Below are 18,845 nucleotides of genomic sequence, written 5' to 3' on the forward strand. Positions count from 1 at the left end.
ATAAAATAGTCACATGAAATTGGTTTCAGTTGGACCTAAGGAAAACTGCGTCATGATAAATGATATGTAAAAGGATAATCATAACCAAAACATTGCCTAAGATTTGCATCTCAAAAAACAGTGAGTTTGTTTCTACAGGTGGATGAATTGAAAAGTAACTTTTTTTCATACATTTCTCACAGCTCAGAGATAAGAAAAATAACTTATAGTACTTTGATTAGTAGAAGATTTTCCACTAAAGCATAGAGAGAGGAGAAGCATTAAATTTTCCTACTTTTGGTTTATTGAACATTTTCGGTTTAGTGAAATGGCTTTGCCTGCAAAACGACCTATATGATTCTGCATATAGGAACAAGCATAACATTTTATGCATTTATCATAACTGTAATTTGTTCTTGAATAAAGCTTTCCTATGCCCTTTGGCTGCTGCTATTGTGTATTTAAGGGTCATAATGTCCTGTCCAAGCTGCAGGCACACTGGAAGACTATATATAAAATGCCTCAAAGCAGTAACTCAGAAATTCTAAGTGGTGTGGGCAGGTCAATTAGTTTCAGAGTACTGAACAGCACCAAACTTTTGACAATATTCTCACTCAGTTTCTTCACTGTTCTTTTCCATCTTATTCTACTTAAGCAAGTGTGGCTGTAAACCACTGGGACTGAATAACTCCCTCTGGAATATTGATCGAGAGGTAAGGTATGCTTTTGCTCAGCACCTAGTCCCATGGTGCTTCGTGAACTTAATTTCCAAGTGCTTCAAACACGAATTAGCTGATCCAGGAGCTCTTCCAGGTTCCTATGTCCAAAGGTGCCCTGGCCATATTAATCTTTTTAAGAATACCAGAAGACATGTCCATTCTTCAGCCCACTTAAACACCACATTGATTTCAGCTTCCATCAATGAGTAGTGGTGGAGCAGCAAAAACAGGCACATTATGCCCATCCAGGTACAGAATGGGGAAGGAAAGCAGACTGCTCGGTAGGGGTACAACCTTCCACTGTGCTCATTTCCAAACTTAGGTTCCCTATATGTTATAGGGGCATTCTAGAATGGTATCTACAACAGCCAGCATGCTGAGGGCAACTTGGCAGGCATCTGGCTTTGCCCTGACAATGTGGCAGAGTACCCCACTCAAGAGTATCATTAAAAGCAGGCTTTTGCACAACAGGGCCAGACTGCGTAGGATAGTATAAAGCAAGAGACAGGACTAATATCACAAATACTGGCATTATTTTTAGTATCCGTCTGGTCATTTGGAGTTTTTTTGTCGCTTATAAAATTTCAAAGCATGTTACTGCTGTGTCATTGGTATATAGCTCTTTGCAACCAACACTTCTGCTTCCCACAGGGCCCATCTAGTAGTCTCGTACTAAGATTTCCCAGTGCAATGGGTTCTGCAGATGAGGTCCAAGTCCAGTGTCTGGAATTCACCCTAGACTTAGGTTTTGTCTGCATCAGCAAGTGGAGTGGTGCAATAGGAGCAGTCCTGTAGAATGCTTGCACCTGCTGTTGAGAACAGGCTGCCCATACTGTATGTGGACATGGACACAACATAACTACAGACTTAATGTCTTAAACATCAGCTGCCTCCCCAGCTAGCACCTGAGCAAGGGTTCCGAGGACGAAAACCTGTGCAAAGCCCAGGAGGCCACCTCTGCATGCAGAGTTCCTCTGTTCATGGACCTAAAGGTACAGCCTCATCCCAAATGCTATGACTGAACTGAATGGAGAGGTTTTTCCAAAATGATACAGTGGACGTTTTAAGAGGTGGAAAAAAGACTCAGCAAAGTCAAGTGTGTGTGCAGGGTTTGAGGACTGTCCTCAGATGAGCAGCAGGGGTGCACCCGCACTTTTTGGGGTCGTACCTCTGTAAACTGGAAAGAAACAGATCACTGAGACGTCTGTCTGGTACTCAACCCACCTCCTGGTAAATGAATCCACAGGGGCACGTACCTCTCTGAAGAGTCTTTACAACCTTTCATAGAGTGTTGCGTTATTGGGGTGTAATATTGCATAAAATAAATCTCTCAAAATAATGGCTTTTACCTTGTTTTCCTCTCACATTTGCTATGCTGGTGTTGTCCACTCGGGTGTGTGTTGTCCACTCTGGTGTGTGCCACGTGGAGAACGGCAGGGCGCAGCCCGGTGTGAAACGGCCACGGCAAACCAGGTGTCCAAATCATCACTTTACCTCCTCGCCACACTTCGCTGCAAGTTAAAAGGAATATGGGGTGGCACGACAGCTAGCACATGCAGGGAGAGAGGGGGAAGGCAGAAGGGAGGTGAGCACGTCTGGGCTGACTCTCGCACCTCAGCCAGAGACCGCCAAGCCCCCGGGCCGCGGCTTCGGCACCCGGGCGGGCTCCGACATCTCCAGCCTCGCCCGGGCGTGACGGCGGGCGGCCCTTATCCCCGGGCGGTGGGGGAGAGCGGGGCCCTCACGGCCGGCCCCGGGGGTGCGTGTGAGGCGGCCGGCCCCAGGCGGGAACCGCTGAGGGAGCCGCGACCGACGGGCGGCGGCGCCGCCTCCGGGGCGGGCCGGGCCGCGGCAGGCCTTCCGCCGGCGGGGCAAGTGCTGCGGGGAGCGGCGCGGAGCGGCCGGGAGCGGGCGGCCGGGCGGACGGACGGACGGACGGCGATGTGGACGTCGCTCGGCACCGTCACGGAGTCCGCCGGCCGCAGGGCAGCCAGCTGCCGCTTCTGGGCTGTCGTCCTGGGAGCAGCGGCGGGGGTCTTTCTCCTCGGGTTTCTCATCGGTACAGTGCAGACTAACCCTCCGTCGGATCGGGGGGCTCTCCCGGCCACCCGCCGCTCTTCCAGCCGGGCCGAGGAAGGGCCGCGTGTGGGGAAGCAGCGGGCGGGTTTTCATCGCCCGGGGCTTTGTGCCAGGGGTGCCCGCAGTGAGTGTGTGCTCGGCCGGCCGGCAGCTCCCTCCCTTCCTACCCTTCACACCGGGCAGGCGCAGTCACCGACCCCTCCTGGGATTTCCAGCCCCTCCGCAGGAGAAGGGGTCTTTGCCTTTTTGACTTGTTTCGATTTCGTTTTAAATGAAATAGTTCTGCCACGGGCAGGAGAAGAGGCGCTGGGTTTGCGAGGAGGGGACAGAGGACAGGCCCCACAGCTGCTGTGTTGAAACCGCACCAGCCCAAACGAGAAGGGCGGGAAGATAAATACGGGGCTGAAGGAGCACTGACAGGAGGGGTGAAATAGTCTTTAATTTATTGTCCCACCTCCCCCTCAGCCCAAGCAGGCGGGCCTGCGGGTTGCTGCCGTGAGATTACCCCTCCTTACCTCCCCTTTGGTTCACAGATGAATCGGGATCAGTTTGGGGGAGGAAGGAAAAACTAAGGAGCCACTTGTATTTTGAAATGCCTTTTGGTCTGCACTTGGGGTTCATGCCATTGGGAAGCCCCAACTGAATTGCTCTCCCATGTGGAAAGAGCCTTTTGCTGTGCCAGTGACCAGTGCCTCGCCAGTGCCAGCTTGTTACCGGCTCTCTGCCCCCCACCAGTTCTCTCATTTGCTCTACCCGTGTAACTGCTGCTGCATTTGCACAGAACATGTTCAGTCTCTGACTTAAAAATAAAAACAGATGTCAGAAACACTTTCCTTCTAGCCAGGTGTTCCTCTCATCACTTACTCTGGTAATGCCTGCACAGTAAGGGAAGGATTCCAGAATAAGAGCCAGACAGAGCAGAGAGTGAGAAAGGAGTTACAAGACATCTGTTCCTTACAAAGGGTGTCTGTGTTTCTGTGCATTTTTGTAAAGCTGCTGCCTTATTACTGAGGTGACTGATATGACTGACATGACTGACAGCATGATGTTCTGGTGCTAAAGGAAGATAAGTCTCCTTAGCATCCACAGTAAAATAACTGTGATGAATAAATATAATATAGTATTTTATTCCCCTCAATATCTACCTAGGTAAATAAGTTCTCTTACTGTGGGGGGGACTGCCACTACCATCACTGTGCAGCCTGCATTAGGTTGTGGCTGCTTGTCTGTGCTGAGGTAAAAACAGTTGTAAAATACACAGTGAAAATCATGTGGTGATACCAAAGAGAAATGGTGTGTGTCATGGGAATATTGCTCTGGTGTTTTTAGTGTTGTATTTTTGTGCGTTACACAGGCTGGTTTGCAAAACCTACAGAAAAGACATCTGTGAGTCCTCATGAGGACATGAAGGCGGCATTTATGGCTGAAATGAAGGCTGAAAACATCAAGCAGTTTCTTTAGTAAGTAATGTGTAGACTAAGCAGTCCAAAAAAGAAAAAAAAAAAAAATTCAAGCAGGAACCAGCCCAAGGATGCCACCAGACAGAGGCTGGTGTGCAGGTTGTCAGCCGTAGGTTTTATCTAATGTGCCCCAGTGAGCTGTGATTCACAAAATAGCCCATCTCAGTTCCTCTCTTTCTTGTTTGTGTTGGAAACAGTTGAGGAGTTGTCAGTAATCTCAGTACATAAAGGAATTAAAAATTGGCCAAGCTCTTGCTCGGCATTTGGTGAATGCTTGTACAATGATGTAGAGGTTCAGCCTTTCTCTTATGTATCCTTTTTCAGTCTACAACAATGTTTATCTTACATTGGTTTTTATGGAAAAATGATTCGCTTCAAATTAGGCTGTATGAATGAACTTAAATCAGGAGAGATTAAATGGAAAATAGCGGAGTACATCAATGCAAAAGAGAAGAAAATCATACCAGTGTTTCAGCCTTTAATTCTTCCTATAGCTTAGGCCTTAATACCTTATTGCTACTCTTCCTTCACACTTTGTCATGCTGTGACCAAATTTATGTGTTAATCTGTCACCATTCTGGCCTCATACTCACATTCATGAAGAAAGATATGCTTCCAAGCTCTCTCCCTCTGCACAGTGAATAGCTAGAACAGACATAGTAGATACCAGCTAGTCATCATGGTACATTAGACTGTTCATAACACATCTAATAGTCTTAAAGTTTTAGAGTCTTTTTTAAGACAATGTTTTTTTCCCAATAATTTTTTCATTTCATCTACCCTTTAAATTAGGTGATTTTAAATATACTCTGTTTCTTTTATTAAATCCTAGAAGCAAGCTGCTAACATTTGTTCCTGAAAATTCAAACAATGGAAGATGACAATATAGATATTTTTTAAATCTATTACAGTTTAATTACTGTGATTAATTTCTTAATTTCTGTAACTTAGGAGCTTTAACTACAAGGAAGCTTTTGTTTCTTTTAGGGATCTTGTAAACAGATTATTTTTCTCTTAGGACAGTGTAGTATTTCTTAAAAGCATGTATTTATTCCAGTCAGTAACAGACCAGAAGTCACAGTTGATTGATAGAAATTTACTTTCTGTGTAAAGAAAGTGTTAAACTATCAGTTATTTTAGGAGTAATCAACAAATTTGGGTTTGCCTTAAATTTCCAGCCTGATTACATAGCATGAAGTTGTTTCTTGCTATAAAACTAAATTATTAAAAAAACATTTTCAGTTTATAAGATTGTGGCAACCCCACTGATTTCATTTTAAGTGCACTTGCCACAGACTATTGCAAATAAATTAGCTGGAAAGTGTGTTCTCTTTACTATGTAACAGTCATGTCCTGGACTATATAAACATGGAAAACTGAAGACTTAGGATTTTTTACAGTCTTAACCTGTGTTTTGGCTCCTACAAAGTCAACTGTTGTTAAAGAGCTCTGTGAAAGGAGAGCTTTCTGCTCTCTAGACTATGCCAACAGGAAACATTTACTGTCATGCAGCCAGTTCTGTGGTGAAATATGGCAGATACTTAGTCACTGCTCAGAACTACCAGTACAGGCAGTCAACAGATTAGAAGAGGAAATGAAGAAAAACACAATATTCAGTTAAATGGGAATATAATACAGGAGAATGTTATTGCTTATGTCAAATTTTAATAAAAACATGAGACTTAAACATTCCTAACTCTTACAGAAAACAGCTGTTGGCTCTAACAATAACATGTAACTGTGCTCTTGGTTCGGTATGTCATCCAGAAAATGGTACTGTCACTGTAACAAGGACTTTCAGTACAGTGTTGGTACTAGTTGTTGACATTATCAGAGGAACATGGTTTTATCTAGCAGCATTCGGCTGCTAAGGACTTTGGGTTTGTCTAGTTTGGAGAAAAGGAGGCTGAGGGGCGAACTCCTTGCTCTCTACAGCTCCCTGAGGAGGGGAAGTGGAGAAGGAGGTGCTGATCTCTTCTCCCTGGCATACAGTGATGAGATGCCGGAGAACGGTTCAAAGCTGCATCAGAGGAGGTTCAGACTGGACATTAGGATACATTTCTTTACCAAGAGGGGGGTCAAACACTGGAACAGGCTTCCTAGAGAGGTGGTCCATGCCCCAAGCCTGTCAGTGTTTAAGAGGCATTTGGACAATGCCCTTAATAACTTGCTTTAACTTGGTCAGCCCTGAATTGGTCAGGCAGTTGGACTAGATGATCATTGTAGTTCCTTTCCAGTTGAAATATTCTATTCTATTCTATTCTATTCTATGTGTATAGTTCTTTCAAAATGCTTTTTTGATGGCTTTGTTCTCACTTGTACTTGGGATTTTTCCCAATCTTATACCCCTTCCTTATCGAAGATCCAGTTTCCTTCCTTAACACCAACTGGTGCAACACATGCTTCTGTGGCATGTTGATGGCATGGTCATATGACAGGATGAGGACATCGTGATGACAACCTCATTCAGCTGGGAGTTTCTTCAGCTCCCTTCACCCCTGTGCTTTCTCAATGGTCTGGACAATTGTTTTTTCAGACAATGGGTTGCTCACTATTCATGGTATCTTTCACTGTTTGTTATTCACACTGCATGACTTTTAAGTCACAAGCTATTGAGTTTTTCTGTTCCTTGTTTGTAGGCCACTCTCCCTCTCTTATTTGCCAACAAGACACACTCAGAGTGAACTTTTAGATAAATCAATATTTGTGCCAAAATTAATTAAAATAGTGAGATCCAAGGAAGATATACAGTTAGTTAAAAGTAGGGATCAGAGTAATTATGCACATTTCTAAATTGAATACACAAAGATAATTATACTCAATTCTTTTATCACTTCACAAGGAAGGTCAGTCTCATTGTGCATAGGACTGATTGGCCTAAGGTCACCCAGAAGACAAGGAGTAAAGCGAGGACAGGACCCCACAGTCGATGTCATCATGCCATTCTTGCTAAGCCATCCTGTGAGGAAGATACAAACACCTGTGATAGCTCAGGACAGACTGAAACCCTTTACCTCAACTTATGTGTAAGACAGGCAAAAGCATAGATGCACAGGAGTCTGGGTCCTTATTTAGCCTGGGTACATGTGGTCATCTCTAGGGGGTTTATTTCCAGCTAGGCTAAGAGGAGTTCTGATTATGAGCTGCAATGCCTGATCCTGTTTTGTTGCTTCTTTTTCTTTAGCAATTTTACACAGCTTCCTCACCTAGCAGGAACAAAGGAGAATCTGAATCTGGCACAGCAAGTCCAAGCTGAGTGGAAAGAGTTTGGTTTGGATTCTGTTCAGTTGGTTCATTATGATGTCTTGCTCTCTTACCCTGATGACACTAAGCCCAACTACATCTCAATAATTGATGAGCATGGAAATGAGGTACAGAAAACACCATTTTTTGCAACCAGGGAACAAAATCACCTTCATACACCTGGGAAGCCTGGGAGGGAAAGCTATTCTTTGCTCTGTTAATGGTGTTGGGCCTGATCCAAAGCACACAGAAATCAGGGGTTCCAGTTTGCTTTTATATTTTGTATCTTTGTTTCGTAGTGTATGTGCTAGGAATACTAATAATTACCCTGATTCATACACCATACTGAAATATATGGATTAAAGGAGAATTATGTAAGAGAATTACTTTATGTAATTAAATTGTTTTAAAATTATTCTGTTATTTAGAAAGAGGAAAGCAAACATGGTCAGCATCATTATTTGCATTGATTCATTATACAGTGTTGGTGATTGTGCTAAATTCAGTTTCTTGAATATTAGAGTTTAGGCCTTGAGATGCACTATCACAGGTAACATCAGTTCATTACAGAGCAGCTTTAGTCCTCGTAGAAGCTTCAGGGGTGAGCAGAATGCAAGTGGTTTTTACCATTATGATCTAAGCTGCTCTTATCTGCTGTGCTGAGACCACCTTAAGGGACCCTGTGTTCATTTAAGCATTTTGTGAAGAGTGGAGATGGGATTTGCAAGAGCACACATTGAACCTGCATGCTGAAAAGGTTGCCCAGTGATTGCTAAAGTTTTGGCCACTCCTCATTTACGGTTCTAAAACTAGACTCCTTTAAACTGCAAATGCATGTGAAATGTGCCTGAATAGACAGTACTTCTTTTCCATATTGCCTGGCTTACCTTTTTCTTTTCTTCTTTCCCACTAGATTTTCAACACATCATTATCTGAGCCTCCTCCTCCAGGATATGAGGCTGTTAGAGATGTGGTGCCACCCTACAGTGCGTTTTCAGCCCAAGGAATACCTGAGGTAACATAGTAGAATAGTAAAAGAAATAGAAGTAGAAATGGAAACAGAAATAAAAGTAGGAACAGGAGTAGAAATAGAAACAGAAATAGAAATAATAGAAATAGAAAAGATGGAATACCATAGTGTAGTGTAGCGTAGCGTAGCATAGCATAGCACAGAATAGCATAGAATGATACAGAATTATGTGAAATTCCTGGGTCTTAGGCTTTAGTTCAAAACTTGACATATCACCAGTAGGAGGGATGTCGTAGCTCTGATGTTCTTGGGAGTTTCGCAATGGGGCAATGTTCAAATTGAGCAGTCATACATATATGTTTAATTTTTTCCTCGAGTTTGAGTCAGAACTGGATTTTATTTTTACCTTTTCCTCAAAAAATATGGTAATAAACCTTTAATGTTGTCAGCTGCTCTAAGCTTCTCCAGATACTTCTGTGAATATGCACTATTGTTTCCCATCTTGCTGAACAAATAAGACTGTTACATTTATGTAGGCAAATGAACAATATAATTTTCAAAATGCTGCTTGCCCAAGGCTCACACTGACAGGTATAACTGCACAGTGTACAGTATGCTTGAAAATGGCTTTTATTCTAGCTGGCATTAAAATGTTGCTGTGATCTGAGCTTAACTCTAATCCTTTCTATCTTGTACAGATGGTACCAGCTGACGGGCTTTCTTTTATAAAGTTGGCCTGTGTAACAGGAGTTCTCTATCCTATGATCATTAGTGGTTTCAATTAATATTTTGTAAGATTAGAATTTTTTTTGTTATTCTCAGTATCTCTCCTGTCTATACATAGAATAATTTAGGTTGGCAGGGCCCTCTGGAGGTCATCTGGTCCAATCTCTGCTTTAAAGTTGGATCTGACTTTGAAACCTGCTAACAGTGCTTTTACTCGCACAGCCCAGTATTAGTCATATACTTTGTGAAGTTTGTTAATAAGCTGTGCAAGTTCAGGATACAAAAGGTATCCTGTGTTCATTTGCCTCACATACTCAAAGGAAGCTGGAGAACCAGGCAGATAGTCTGTACCCTGGGATGTGAGAGCTTTGAGTATTTCAAGAATTACAGTGGGAATTTTGGAACATAATGTAAGGTAAAATTCATGGGTTCTGACTTTGTATCGTAACGTAATATCCCCAAAGACAGAATAACCTCACTGCTTTATTTGGTTTGTGGAGAGCTACAGTAAGTCATGTATATGGGAAATAATAAAAACAAGTTTTAAGAAGCTGCAGCTTCCTTCTTTAGAAAATTATTTTATTTTAATTATGTATAAGAACTTTGTTTCTGAAAAAAAACCTAATAACTAAAAGACAGATTGTCTTTTCAAAATATGATGCTTATGTTCACCTTATTGCATAATACTTTGACAAAAGCTCTGGGTACCTAGCTAGTGCTGTTAGCGATAACATCCTCCAGTGAGCAGTTGTCTCCACCTGTACTGCAAACGGCACAGGAGAGAACGTGTATATAGCTCAGCAGTGGAAATACTCAGTGGGTTCAGGGCCCTTCTGAGTTCTCCCAGGCCGGTTTATGTATTTTATGTTAAAAACCATTCTATTAAAAAACAGAACTAAGCTGTGGAGAGAGATATTTAGATCTTGCTAAGTGCAATCGTCAGTCTTAGGTTCTCTTTCTGCTCATTAATTTTGCAACTGATTCCTACATAAAGCTCCAAGTTCAATGAAGGGAGAAGGCTGTAAAGTACCTGCATCCCAGGCTAACCATAGTCTCACGAGTAGGCCACCTTCCTGGAAAGTGGGAGAAATGGTCAAAGTTCTTCATACTGAGAGAGGCCAAGAACGCAGCTCACACATTTTCTGGGTGAGTGCTATAATCGGGGAGTTGTGGAAATACAGTTCGGCACTGCTAGCACTATTACTTTTCCTGCAGCTGCTTTTTAAAAATAAGTGGCAGTGACTGTGTTTTGAAGGTTAAATACTGTCAGAGTGGGATAGTAGCTACTTGCCTGCTAGAGTGAGACCCTGCAGAGATTTAGAAGTAGTTCCCACTCATTTCAAGTTCTCAGTAGACGGAAGGTGGAATATATCCTGGTCTGTCATACAGATCGTCAGAAAATGTACATTTTTTCTGTGTGGTGTATTTCAACTAAATCCCAGTAAAGAGTCAGATGAAAAAAGTTAAGTTTTGACCAGAAACTTCTTTTAACAGAAATATTAAGCAGAAAGCAGACAAAATAGCAAAGTCACATTCTGTCAGACAGTAGTAGTAGTTTGGAACATTAGCATCATAAAGAATGGTAAAATTCTGCTCTTCACTTCCTTTTTAAGTGACTGCAAAAGTACTCCTATCTAGTTAATGATGGTCACACATAAGAGGCATACTTGAGATCTCTAAATATGCTAAAAGAGCCCAGATAAGACATTTTATGAGCCCACACTACATTCTCAAAGCTTGTATTTTGTAATAGCTCTATAAACATGAGGGATTTCATCACATCACTAGGAAATCATGATACAAAACTGTCACAATGCTCTGATGAGACATTTATTACATCGATGTAGTTCTTAGTCCTGTTAATGAAAGTTAAAGTTGTAGAATTTTCAGAGGTGCTAAAAGGATTTAATTAAGGAAGCCTGATTTACTATGCAGTATATCGAATACTGCCAGAATCTTCAAATAAGTACCTTTTAATGTAGTTTCAGAAATCTAGAGATTGAATAAGTATGAGTTGTTCTGCGACACCAGGAAAAATGCTATGAATACGGATTGTATACTTTATATCAGATATAGTTATGAGAGTTTCTTCTAAAGATGAGAACTGTTCTTTTCTTTATGTGATGGCATCTACTTAATCAAAGACATTATTTAAAAAAACCCTGTAAAGTGTGAACAGGTTTTCACCATAAAATATAACTCTCATGTTAACTTGTTTTGCACTTCATTGTAGAACAAGGGCCCTGAATGTGAGAATCCTGCAGGTTGCTATTAATTGTTATAATTACAGGTCTGCAATTATGTAAGCCAAACTATTAAAATCAACATTTTTGTATTTCTCATAAAAAATACAATAGCCTACAAATGTAGGTATTCTTGTGCAAGATATTCTAAAGAAATTTTGTTAAAATGGAGGACCACATTCTCCTTTTACTTAATCTAAATAGACTGGAAGGACTGTCTTGACTTCAGTAGAGTTACACTTGATTTTACTGAGAGGGAAAGCTACTCCATAAATTCAGAAAAGCCTCCCCAAGAATAATCCTTGCATTTATGAATTATTCTCTGAACAAAGGGGACCAGAATCTTAAAGGTGTGAAACTGTTTGCCTTATTTAAATACAGTCCCCTTTATTTCATGAATTTATCCTAACTGCGTTCATTTTGCTTTGTTTAAGAAGAAATTGCGACTTGCAGATTAGTGGTGAAACTAGTACAGTCAATGTCTGTACCACAGTCTTATCAGGACATGCCGTATGCTGATATATAAGATCACCTGAAGTCAGTGATTTTTATCAGTATAAGAGATTTAAGCTTATACCTTTTTGAAACGAAATTGATCTCTCTGGAGCTGTCTGGTAATATGGAGAAATGCACTAACGAAGAGTTTCCTGTCAGCTAATTTTAGTTGTCTGAAATTGTAGGCATCTTCCCTAAACCAATCTTTAAAGCTTTTTATAGGCATTTACTCTAAAACAGTCTCTGAGATATAATCAATGAGAGGTATATCCAGAGGGCAATTTATTCCTTGCTAAAATAGGTGTTTAAAACAGATTTGGGGTGAATTGTCTTGGAAAGGGTGAGTTCTCAGAGAACTTCCCAGCTCTTCACTGGCTATGGAGTTTACTACAGGACCTTCTTGGACAATGCACACAACTTTTAGGTAGCTGACATTAAGGAAGATGAATCACACACCAACTATTGAATAACATGGTTGAAACACAATCATGAAGAATACTTTATTCATGTGCAAAGTCAATTTATTTTGACAGTCAGGCCCTTCTGCTGTATTGAATTAGAATCAAGTCCTGAGAATTTCATATGATATTGGCATCATTCAGTCTACTGCATAAAATACAATTGGTATTTACTGTGGTGTCTGGGTCCAAAATACCTCTAGCTGTCCAAGACTGACTACAGCTTAAACAGATTAGAAGAGAAGTAAATGCCATACTCTGAGCACTTACTCTAAGTTTCTGATTCAGAAGTCATACCTTAACATTCTCCATTGTGGACAAAGTCTGGCAGCTTTGGATGGTAGGAGTCTAAATTCATCAGAAGTCACTTGTCTACCTAATTGTCTCATGATCAAAGAATTCATACCGGAGCCAGTCTGAGAGCTCATTGTTCCCAGCTTATTCTCTTACTAGATCACGTCCTCCTTCTGATATGCTCATTGACATTCTTGTTTCAAATTCTACCTCTTTCTATCAGGGTGAGTTAGTGTATGTGAATTATGGCCGCATTGAGGACTTCTTTAAGCTAGAACGTGAAATGAAAATTAACTGTACAGGAAAGATTGTTATTGCCAGATATGGGAAGATCTTCAGAGGAAATAAGGTAATGTCTCTATATAAAAATATTACTTGTGTTGTCCTTCAGTTGATTTCAAGAGACTGAAACACTTACCTAAAGTGTTCTGGAGATTTTAGTGTAACTGAGTTTTTACAGAGCTGTGTTTAACGATGATTCTTTAGTAGAAGATATGAAATATATATTTGATATGTATATAATATCTATAGGATAAAAGTAAACAACTTGGAAAATGTTACATGTTTTTATATTCATTTGCATACTATAAATTGTTCCAAAATATTACTAACATTCTTGGGTAATACGCTCTAACTCTGAACTAGACCGTTCTTCCCTATTGGTTCAGCTGTGATTTAAGATGCCTATATTGTGTTTCTTTATAATGGTTTCTGTACACCAGGCAGAGACTATAACTATATGGAGGTTATTTTAAATTCTGTATTTGTTTATTCAATGTCCCTATCATATAAATATTTTTAAACTACAGACTTCTGCAGATTTCCATGGCCTGACAGGAAGGGACATAATCACGTGTATACTTCAGGCATACACTCAAGTTATTTCCTCAATAGGAATGTAAGAAGACAGTCTATTTTAAGTGTGTTTGGCTTTTGTACAAAAATTAGTTTGACCCTAATTTGGGCAGGACTATAATTTGTATTTGTCGGTTACCTAAGGGTATCAAACACTGAATCTCCTCGCTGGAATGCCAGCTCTTATTATAAGCTGTTGAATAATCTTCTGTGAGCTTCCAAGTGGGTGACTTACTGGTTCACATACATACCATTTTCACCAGTGAAAAGTGACATGTAACTCATATTCTGGGTCAGATAATATTTTCACTAAATTGTTTACCACTCTTAAAGGTACTATCTGAATGGAAAAGACTTAAAAATTGAAAAAGGTATTGCTGTCTGTGAATCTTTTCTTAAAATGAAATACAAACACCTCAGAGTTGCTAATATCTAGAGGGGCAGTTGTCCTGTGGTTTGGAAATTACATGTCCTCGTTGACACAAAGGGATGATATGTTCATTCTTATGGTAGTATTTCTAATGACTGTTTATATACTGAAAAATTCAGTAGCCCATATAAAATCTGGAGGACTGTACTGTCATTTTCCAACTTCCTAATGATGTGCAAGAATAGGATTGAGGATGAAGGCAAGTACTGTATTTCCTTAAAAAAGCTATGGTATTTCTAAATTAAAATACCCAGATTTAAAACTGTTGAGGATTAGTTGTCACTCAGTCACTATACATCACTGTCATATCTAGTAGCAAAACAGATTGGGATGTCAGAATGACATATATTTTCTCTCACTCTCTACCAGTCAGTATTGTACAATAATAAAGTCGCATGAGAACACTTTTTTAATCAAAACAGCATGTAGGTCAGTCCTTCTGCCATAATAAGCCTAAGATATACACTCTGGAGTTAGTGTTGTTCACAGCCAAGGACAGTTTCAAGCTCTCCAATAATAATCTTCCTTTGTAGTCTGAATGCTGAGATACGTTCAGGAGATCATTTAGGTAAATAAGGTAAATAAATACATGACTAACTAAAAGATAAGGTTGCATCAGTGTGATACAGTTTTTTCCACCCATGATGTGTACATTTCAATAATCAGTTGATTGTGTTGATCAGAATGACAGAATACAAACTCAGGTATGTACTAATACTGTGAAGGATATGTCACTGACGTTATCGCCTAACTAAAATTCAAAGCAATAGCAAACCTCCTACTTTCGTAAGGAACCTGATAATCTACATATCTATTTTCAGGAGTTTTTATGATATGAGATGCTATGGGCCCTTTACTTAGCCCAAGCACTGTAAAAGGCCCTGAGGAATAATCACTGTAATTTATATTACTTTCTTTTGCCCCTTGAACTCTGGTGCAAAGCTATAAAGGACTGGATAGGGACTGGAGATGTGCTTTGCAGGTGAAGAATGCTGAATTGGCAGGTGCCAAGGGAGTTATTCTGTACTCTGACCCTGCTGACTACTGCGCCCCAGGAGTAGATCCCTATCCAAATGGCTGGAACCTTCCAGGTGGAGGAGCCCAGCGTGGAAATGTGTTAAACCTGAACGGAGCAGGGGATCCTCTGACACCAGGTTATCCTGCAAAAGGTGAGTGACACGAGAGAAGTCATGCTCTGAGGGTCTGGTTTCAGGAAAGGCAGGGGAAAGTAATGGGGATGTTCTTTCCCTTGGAACAAAACACATTTTTTTCTTGGTCTTTTTGTTGCTCAAAAGAGGCAGCTTTGGTCTTCATGTCAGTAGACCACTTCTGCAAATGGTGCATGAGAGAAAGTGAGGGGATGTTAAGGGAGCCACACAGTGCAGTGCTGGGCCACTTAACTTCATAGACATACCCAAGTTAGCCCAGAGATCGTGACACAGGTATTTGACAGCTGAAGCCCTAGTCATTTCTTTCTGCTTCTCATCAGTTAGTCAGCAAGGAACCAGCCTGCACAGCTCACAGGTTTCTTTGCTTTCGCAGTTCTCGTTTTTGCAGGATTTGGACTGCTTTCCCTCCACAAGAGCCCCTGCTGGCAATGCTGAGATCTTTCATGCTGGGACTCATGTCACCTGGCTGCAGCTGAGTCTCCTGAGAAGATGACCATTCTCCACTGGTTCATCACCTTCAGCTCATGCTTCCTCAGCTGCTTATTTGAGCTCTGCCTACGCTGTTTCATTTAGCACCTAACCCAGATCATTTTAAACTGAAATGCTTTAAGAACTGTTCATGCCAGCACTTGAGCCAGCATATCTGAGGGAGGCAGTCACCTCAAGAAGAGTAGTCCCTAAGTGATGGGGAAAGTTGCCTCTAGCCAGCACAACTTCAGTATGTTCATGGCAGGAGCAGACCATGAGAAAGATTTCTGGTTCCTCATGCTAGAGTCAGTGATCTCGTAGATGAATCCCTGTCTGCTTCCCTCAACAAGGGTCCCTGTGAATGTTGTATTAAGGAGTAAACTATTGTTTTCCATATGTGCTGGCTTGCAAACATCAAATTTTGTCCATGTTGTGAAAATTAAGATTCTTATTTGTAAAAAACGCATGATTTGTATTTGAGCTTTGTCAGAACAAAACCTAGACTTCATTTTGTTCACAAAAACAGCAAGACAGGGTATTCAGTAACCCAGTGTGTAAGATTTTATCTGCATCTCTTACCAACTGGCAAAAGTTTTTTAGTTCCCAGCTGAATGTTCCAAGCATCAGACTACGGGCTCCCTTTTTGCTCTTGTTCTTTATCTGTGACTTAGTGTGAAGTTCTTTCCCATGGCAGGAAATATTTCTATCGAAAAGCATTTCAACACAAAAAAATAGCAAATAATTTAAAAATTTCCAGCCATCAATACATGCATGACTGCAGACTGTGCTATGAACTGTACAGATTCCTTCTGAGAGTTGTAAATATGAAAATATGTGTCTTTTGCTTTCAGAATATACCTACCGATTAGACAAAGCCAGTGGTGTAGGTCTCCCGAAAATTCCAGTTCATCCCATTGGCTATCATGATGCTGAGTCATTACTGCGGTAAGAGTGTGGGAGACATGAGGAATTTTAAGCAGACCGTTTTTTGAAAGTTATGAGAGTATTTGAAAAGAAAGGGAAAAGACTTTTGGACTGTGCTTCTGTAGCTGTTGAAATAGTATACGTTTGTTTGTCATTAGGTTCTCTGTAGGAGAATGTAAAAATGTAATCTGTTACTACATACCAGATATGTGCAGAGTGATCTGAAAAGGGTCATTTGTAATATATCAAGATTAGTCAAGTATAATAAATTTATAAAGTGCCTCTCAGTTTGAATAAAGGCAAAAATATTTGAGGATGGCATGGTACCTGTCTTGCGAAAAAGACCACAAATGAAGTCATTCATTCGTCCACGGATATACTTGTCAGGCATGTTTGATGGGACAGTATCTGTACTGTCCTCTGTTAAATGAAGGCGTGTGCTTTCTCTCATCAGGTGTATTATGTTGCATAAATATGAAATGATGCTAGCGAACTAATATAAGGACACCGAGGAAACTCTGGACTATTATAGGGGATTTAATAGACATCTATGTGTAAATAAGTGTGCTTACTAAACATGCACGTGACATGAAGACAGGCTACCAGCTTGCCAGACGACAGCATTAAAATTCATAGTTATCTTAAACTAAATAAGTTCTCTGAAAAAACTAAGATGTGATTGAGTTGGCAAGTGTATCATTCCCCTAAAAATGTAGCAGTAATCATCTGTATCAAGTGTAGAGATTGTAGTATTTGGTGCTATTGTAAGATGTCTGTAACTAATAATGATTTTTTTTTTTTCATAATAGCAATATGGGAGGATATGGACCACCACATAGTAGCTGGAAAGGAAATTTGAATGTATCTTACAACGTTGGTCCTGGTTTCACAACAAATTATTCTACAAGGTCAGTTTTGTTTCATAAGGAAGGCGTGCTTGGAATCAGAGAAAAACAGGTAGAGCTATAGAATGTGACCAAAGGTAGACTACTTGGGGTTATTTGCATCATTCCTTTGATTATGACCATTTCCTGGGCTAAAATGCTCTCAGTGCAAAGCTTCAGTAGATTTACCTCTTGATTGGATGGATACAGAATCATAGAATCATAAAATAGGTTAGGTTGGAAAAGACCTTTAAGAGTCCAACTGTAAACCTAGCACTGCCAAGTGCACCACTAAACCATATCCCTAAGCACCATATCTACCTGTCTTTTCAATACCTCCAGGGATGGTGACTCCACCATTTCCCTGGGCAGCCTGTTCCAATGCTTGACAACCCTTTCGGTGAAAAAATTTTTCCTAATATCCAATCTAAACCTCCTCTGGCACAACTTGAGGCTGTTTCCTCTTGTCCTATCGCTTGTTACTTGGGAGAAGAGACCAGCACCCACCTGGCTACAACCTCCTTTCAGGTAGTTGTAGAGAGCGATAAGGTCTCCCCTCAGCCTCCTTTTCTCCAGGCTGAACAACCCCAGTTCCCTCAGCCGCTCCTCACAGGACTTGTGCTCCAGACCCTTCACCAGCTTCGTTGCCCTTCTCTGGACATGCTGCAGCACCTCAAAGTCTTTCTTGTAGTGAGGGGCCCAAAACCGAACACAGTATTTGAGGTGCGGCCTCACCAGTGCCCAGTACAGGGGGACGATCACTGCCCTGCTCCTGCTGGCCACGCTATTTCTGATACAGGCCAGGATGCCGTTGGCCTTCTTGGCCACCTGGGCATACTGCCAGCTCATATTCAGCCGGCTGTTAACCAACACCCCCAGGTCCTTTTCCAATGGGCAGCTTTCCAGCCACTCTTCCCCAAGCCTGTCACATTGCATGGGGTTGTTGTGACCCAAGTGCAGGACCCAGCACTGAGCCTTGTTGAACCTCATACAATTGCTGTTGGCCCATCGATGCAGCCTGTCCAGATCCCTCTGTAGAGCCTTCCTATCCTCGAGCAGATCAACACTCCTGCCCAACTTGGTGTCACCTGCAAACTTACTGAGGGTGCACTCGATCCCCTCGTCCAGATCATTGATAAAGATATTGAACAGAACTGGCCCCAGTACTAAGTCCTGGGGAACACCACTTGTGACTGAATTGCTTTAGTTTCCAGCTAGTCTTGAACCAGTTTCACTTGAAAAGCATCTAGCCTTTGACAAAATACTTGATGAGACTGATTATTTTTTTGAGAACTGAATTTGTTGTCTTTTTTAAATTCATTTGGGTCCAGCTTCTGGTCTTACCTATTGCCTTATATAAAACAGTATTAACCTACAAGTAAAGTTTTCCAGAAAAAAAGCTTTTAACTACAATGTCATTTTTATTGCTTCAGATCGTTTTTAAACTGA

At 41.1% G+C, this 18,845-nt stretch overlaps 1 protein-coding gene across 1 annotated transcript in view; it reads left to right on the forward strand.

Annotated features, from left to right (window-relative positions):
• The first annotated feature begins 2,600 nt into the window (after positions 1 to 2,600).
• Positions 2,601 to 18,845, forward strand: part of LOC128153242 (putative N-acetylated-alpha-linked acidic dipeptidase) — a 32,901-nt gene continuing 16,656 nt past the window's right edge. The window contains exons 1-8 of the mRNA XM_052812296.1: positions 2,601 to 2,757; positions 4,132 to 4,237; positions 7,422 to 7,608; positions 8,394 to 8,495; positions 12,890 to 13,015; positions 14,934 to 15,120; positions 16,440 to 16,533; positions 17,322 to 17,420. Of these exons, the coding sequence (XP_052668256.1) occupies positions 2,640 to 2,757; positions 4,132 to 4,237; positions 7,422 to 7,608; positions 8,394 to 8,495; positions 12,890 to 13,015; positions 14,934 to 15,120; positions 16,440 to 16,533; positions 17,322 to 17,420 (1,019 nt within the window). The 5' untranslated portion in view covers positions 2,601 to 2,639. The remainder of the gene's footprint in view (positions 2,758 to 4,131; positions 4,238 to 7,421; positions 7,609 to 8,393; positions 8,496 to 12,889; positions 13,016 to 14,933; positions 15,121 to 16,439; positions 16,534 to 17,321; positions 17,421 to 18,845) is intronic.

The sequence above is a fragment of the Harpia harpyja genome, chromosome 17 (assembly GCF_026419915.1).
Source record: "Harpia harpyja isolate bHarHar1 chromosome 17, bHarHar1 primary haplotype, whole genome shotgun sequence".
Classification (NCBI taxonomy): Eukaryota; Metazoa; Chordata; class Aves; order Accipitriformes; family Accipitridae; genus Harpia; species Harpia harpyja.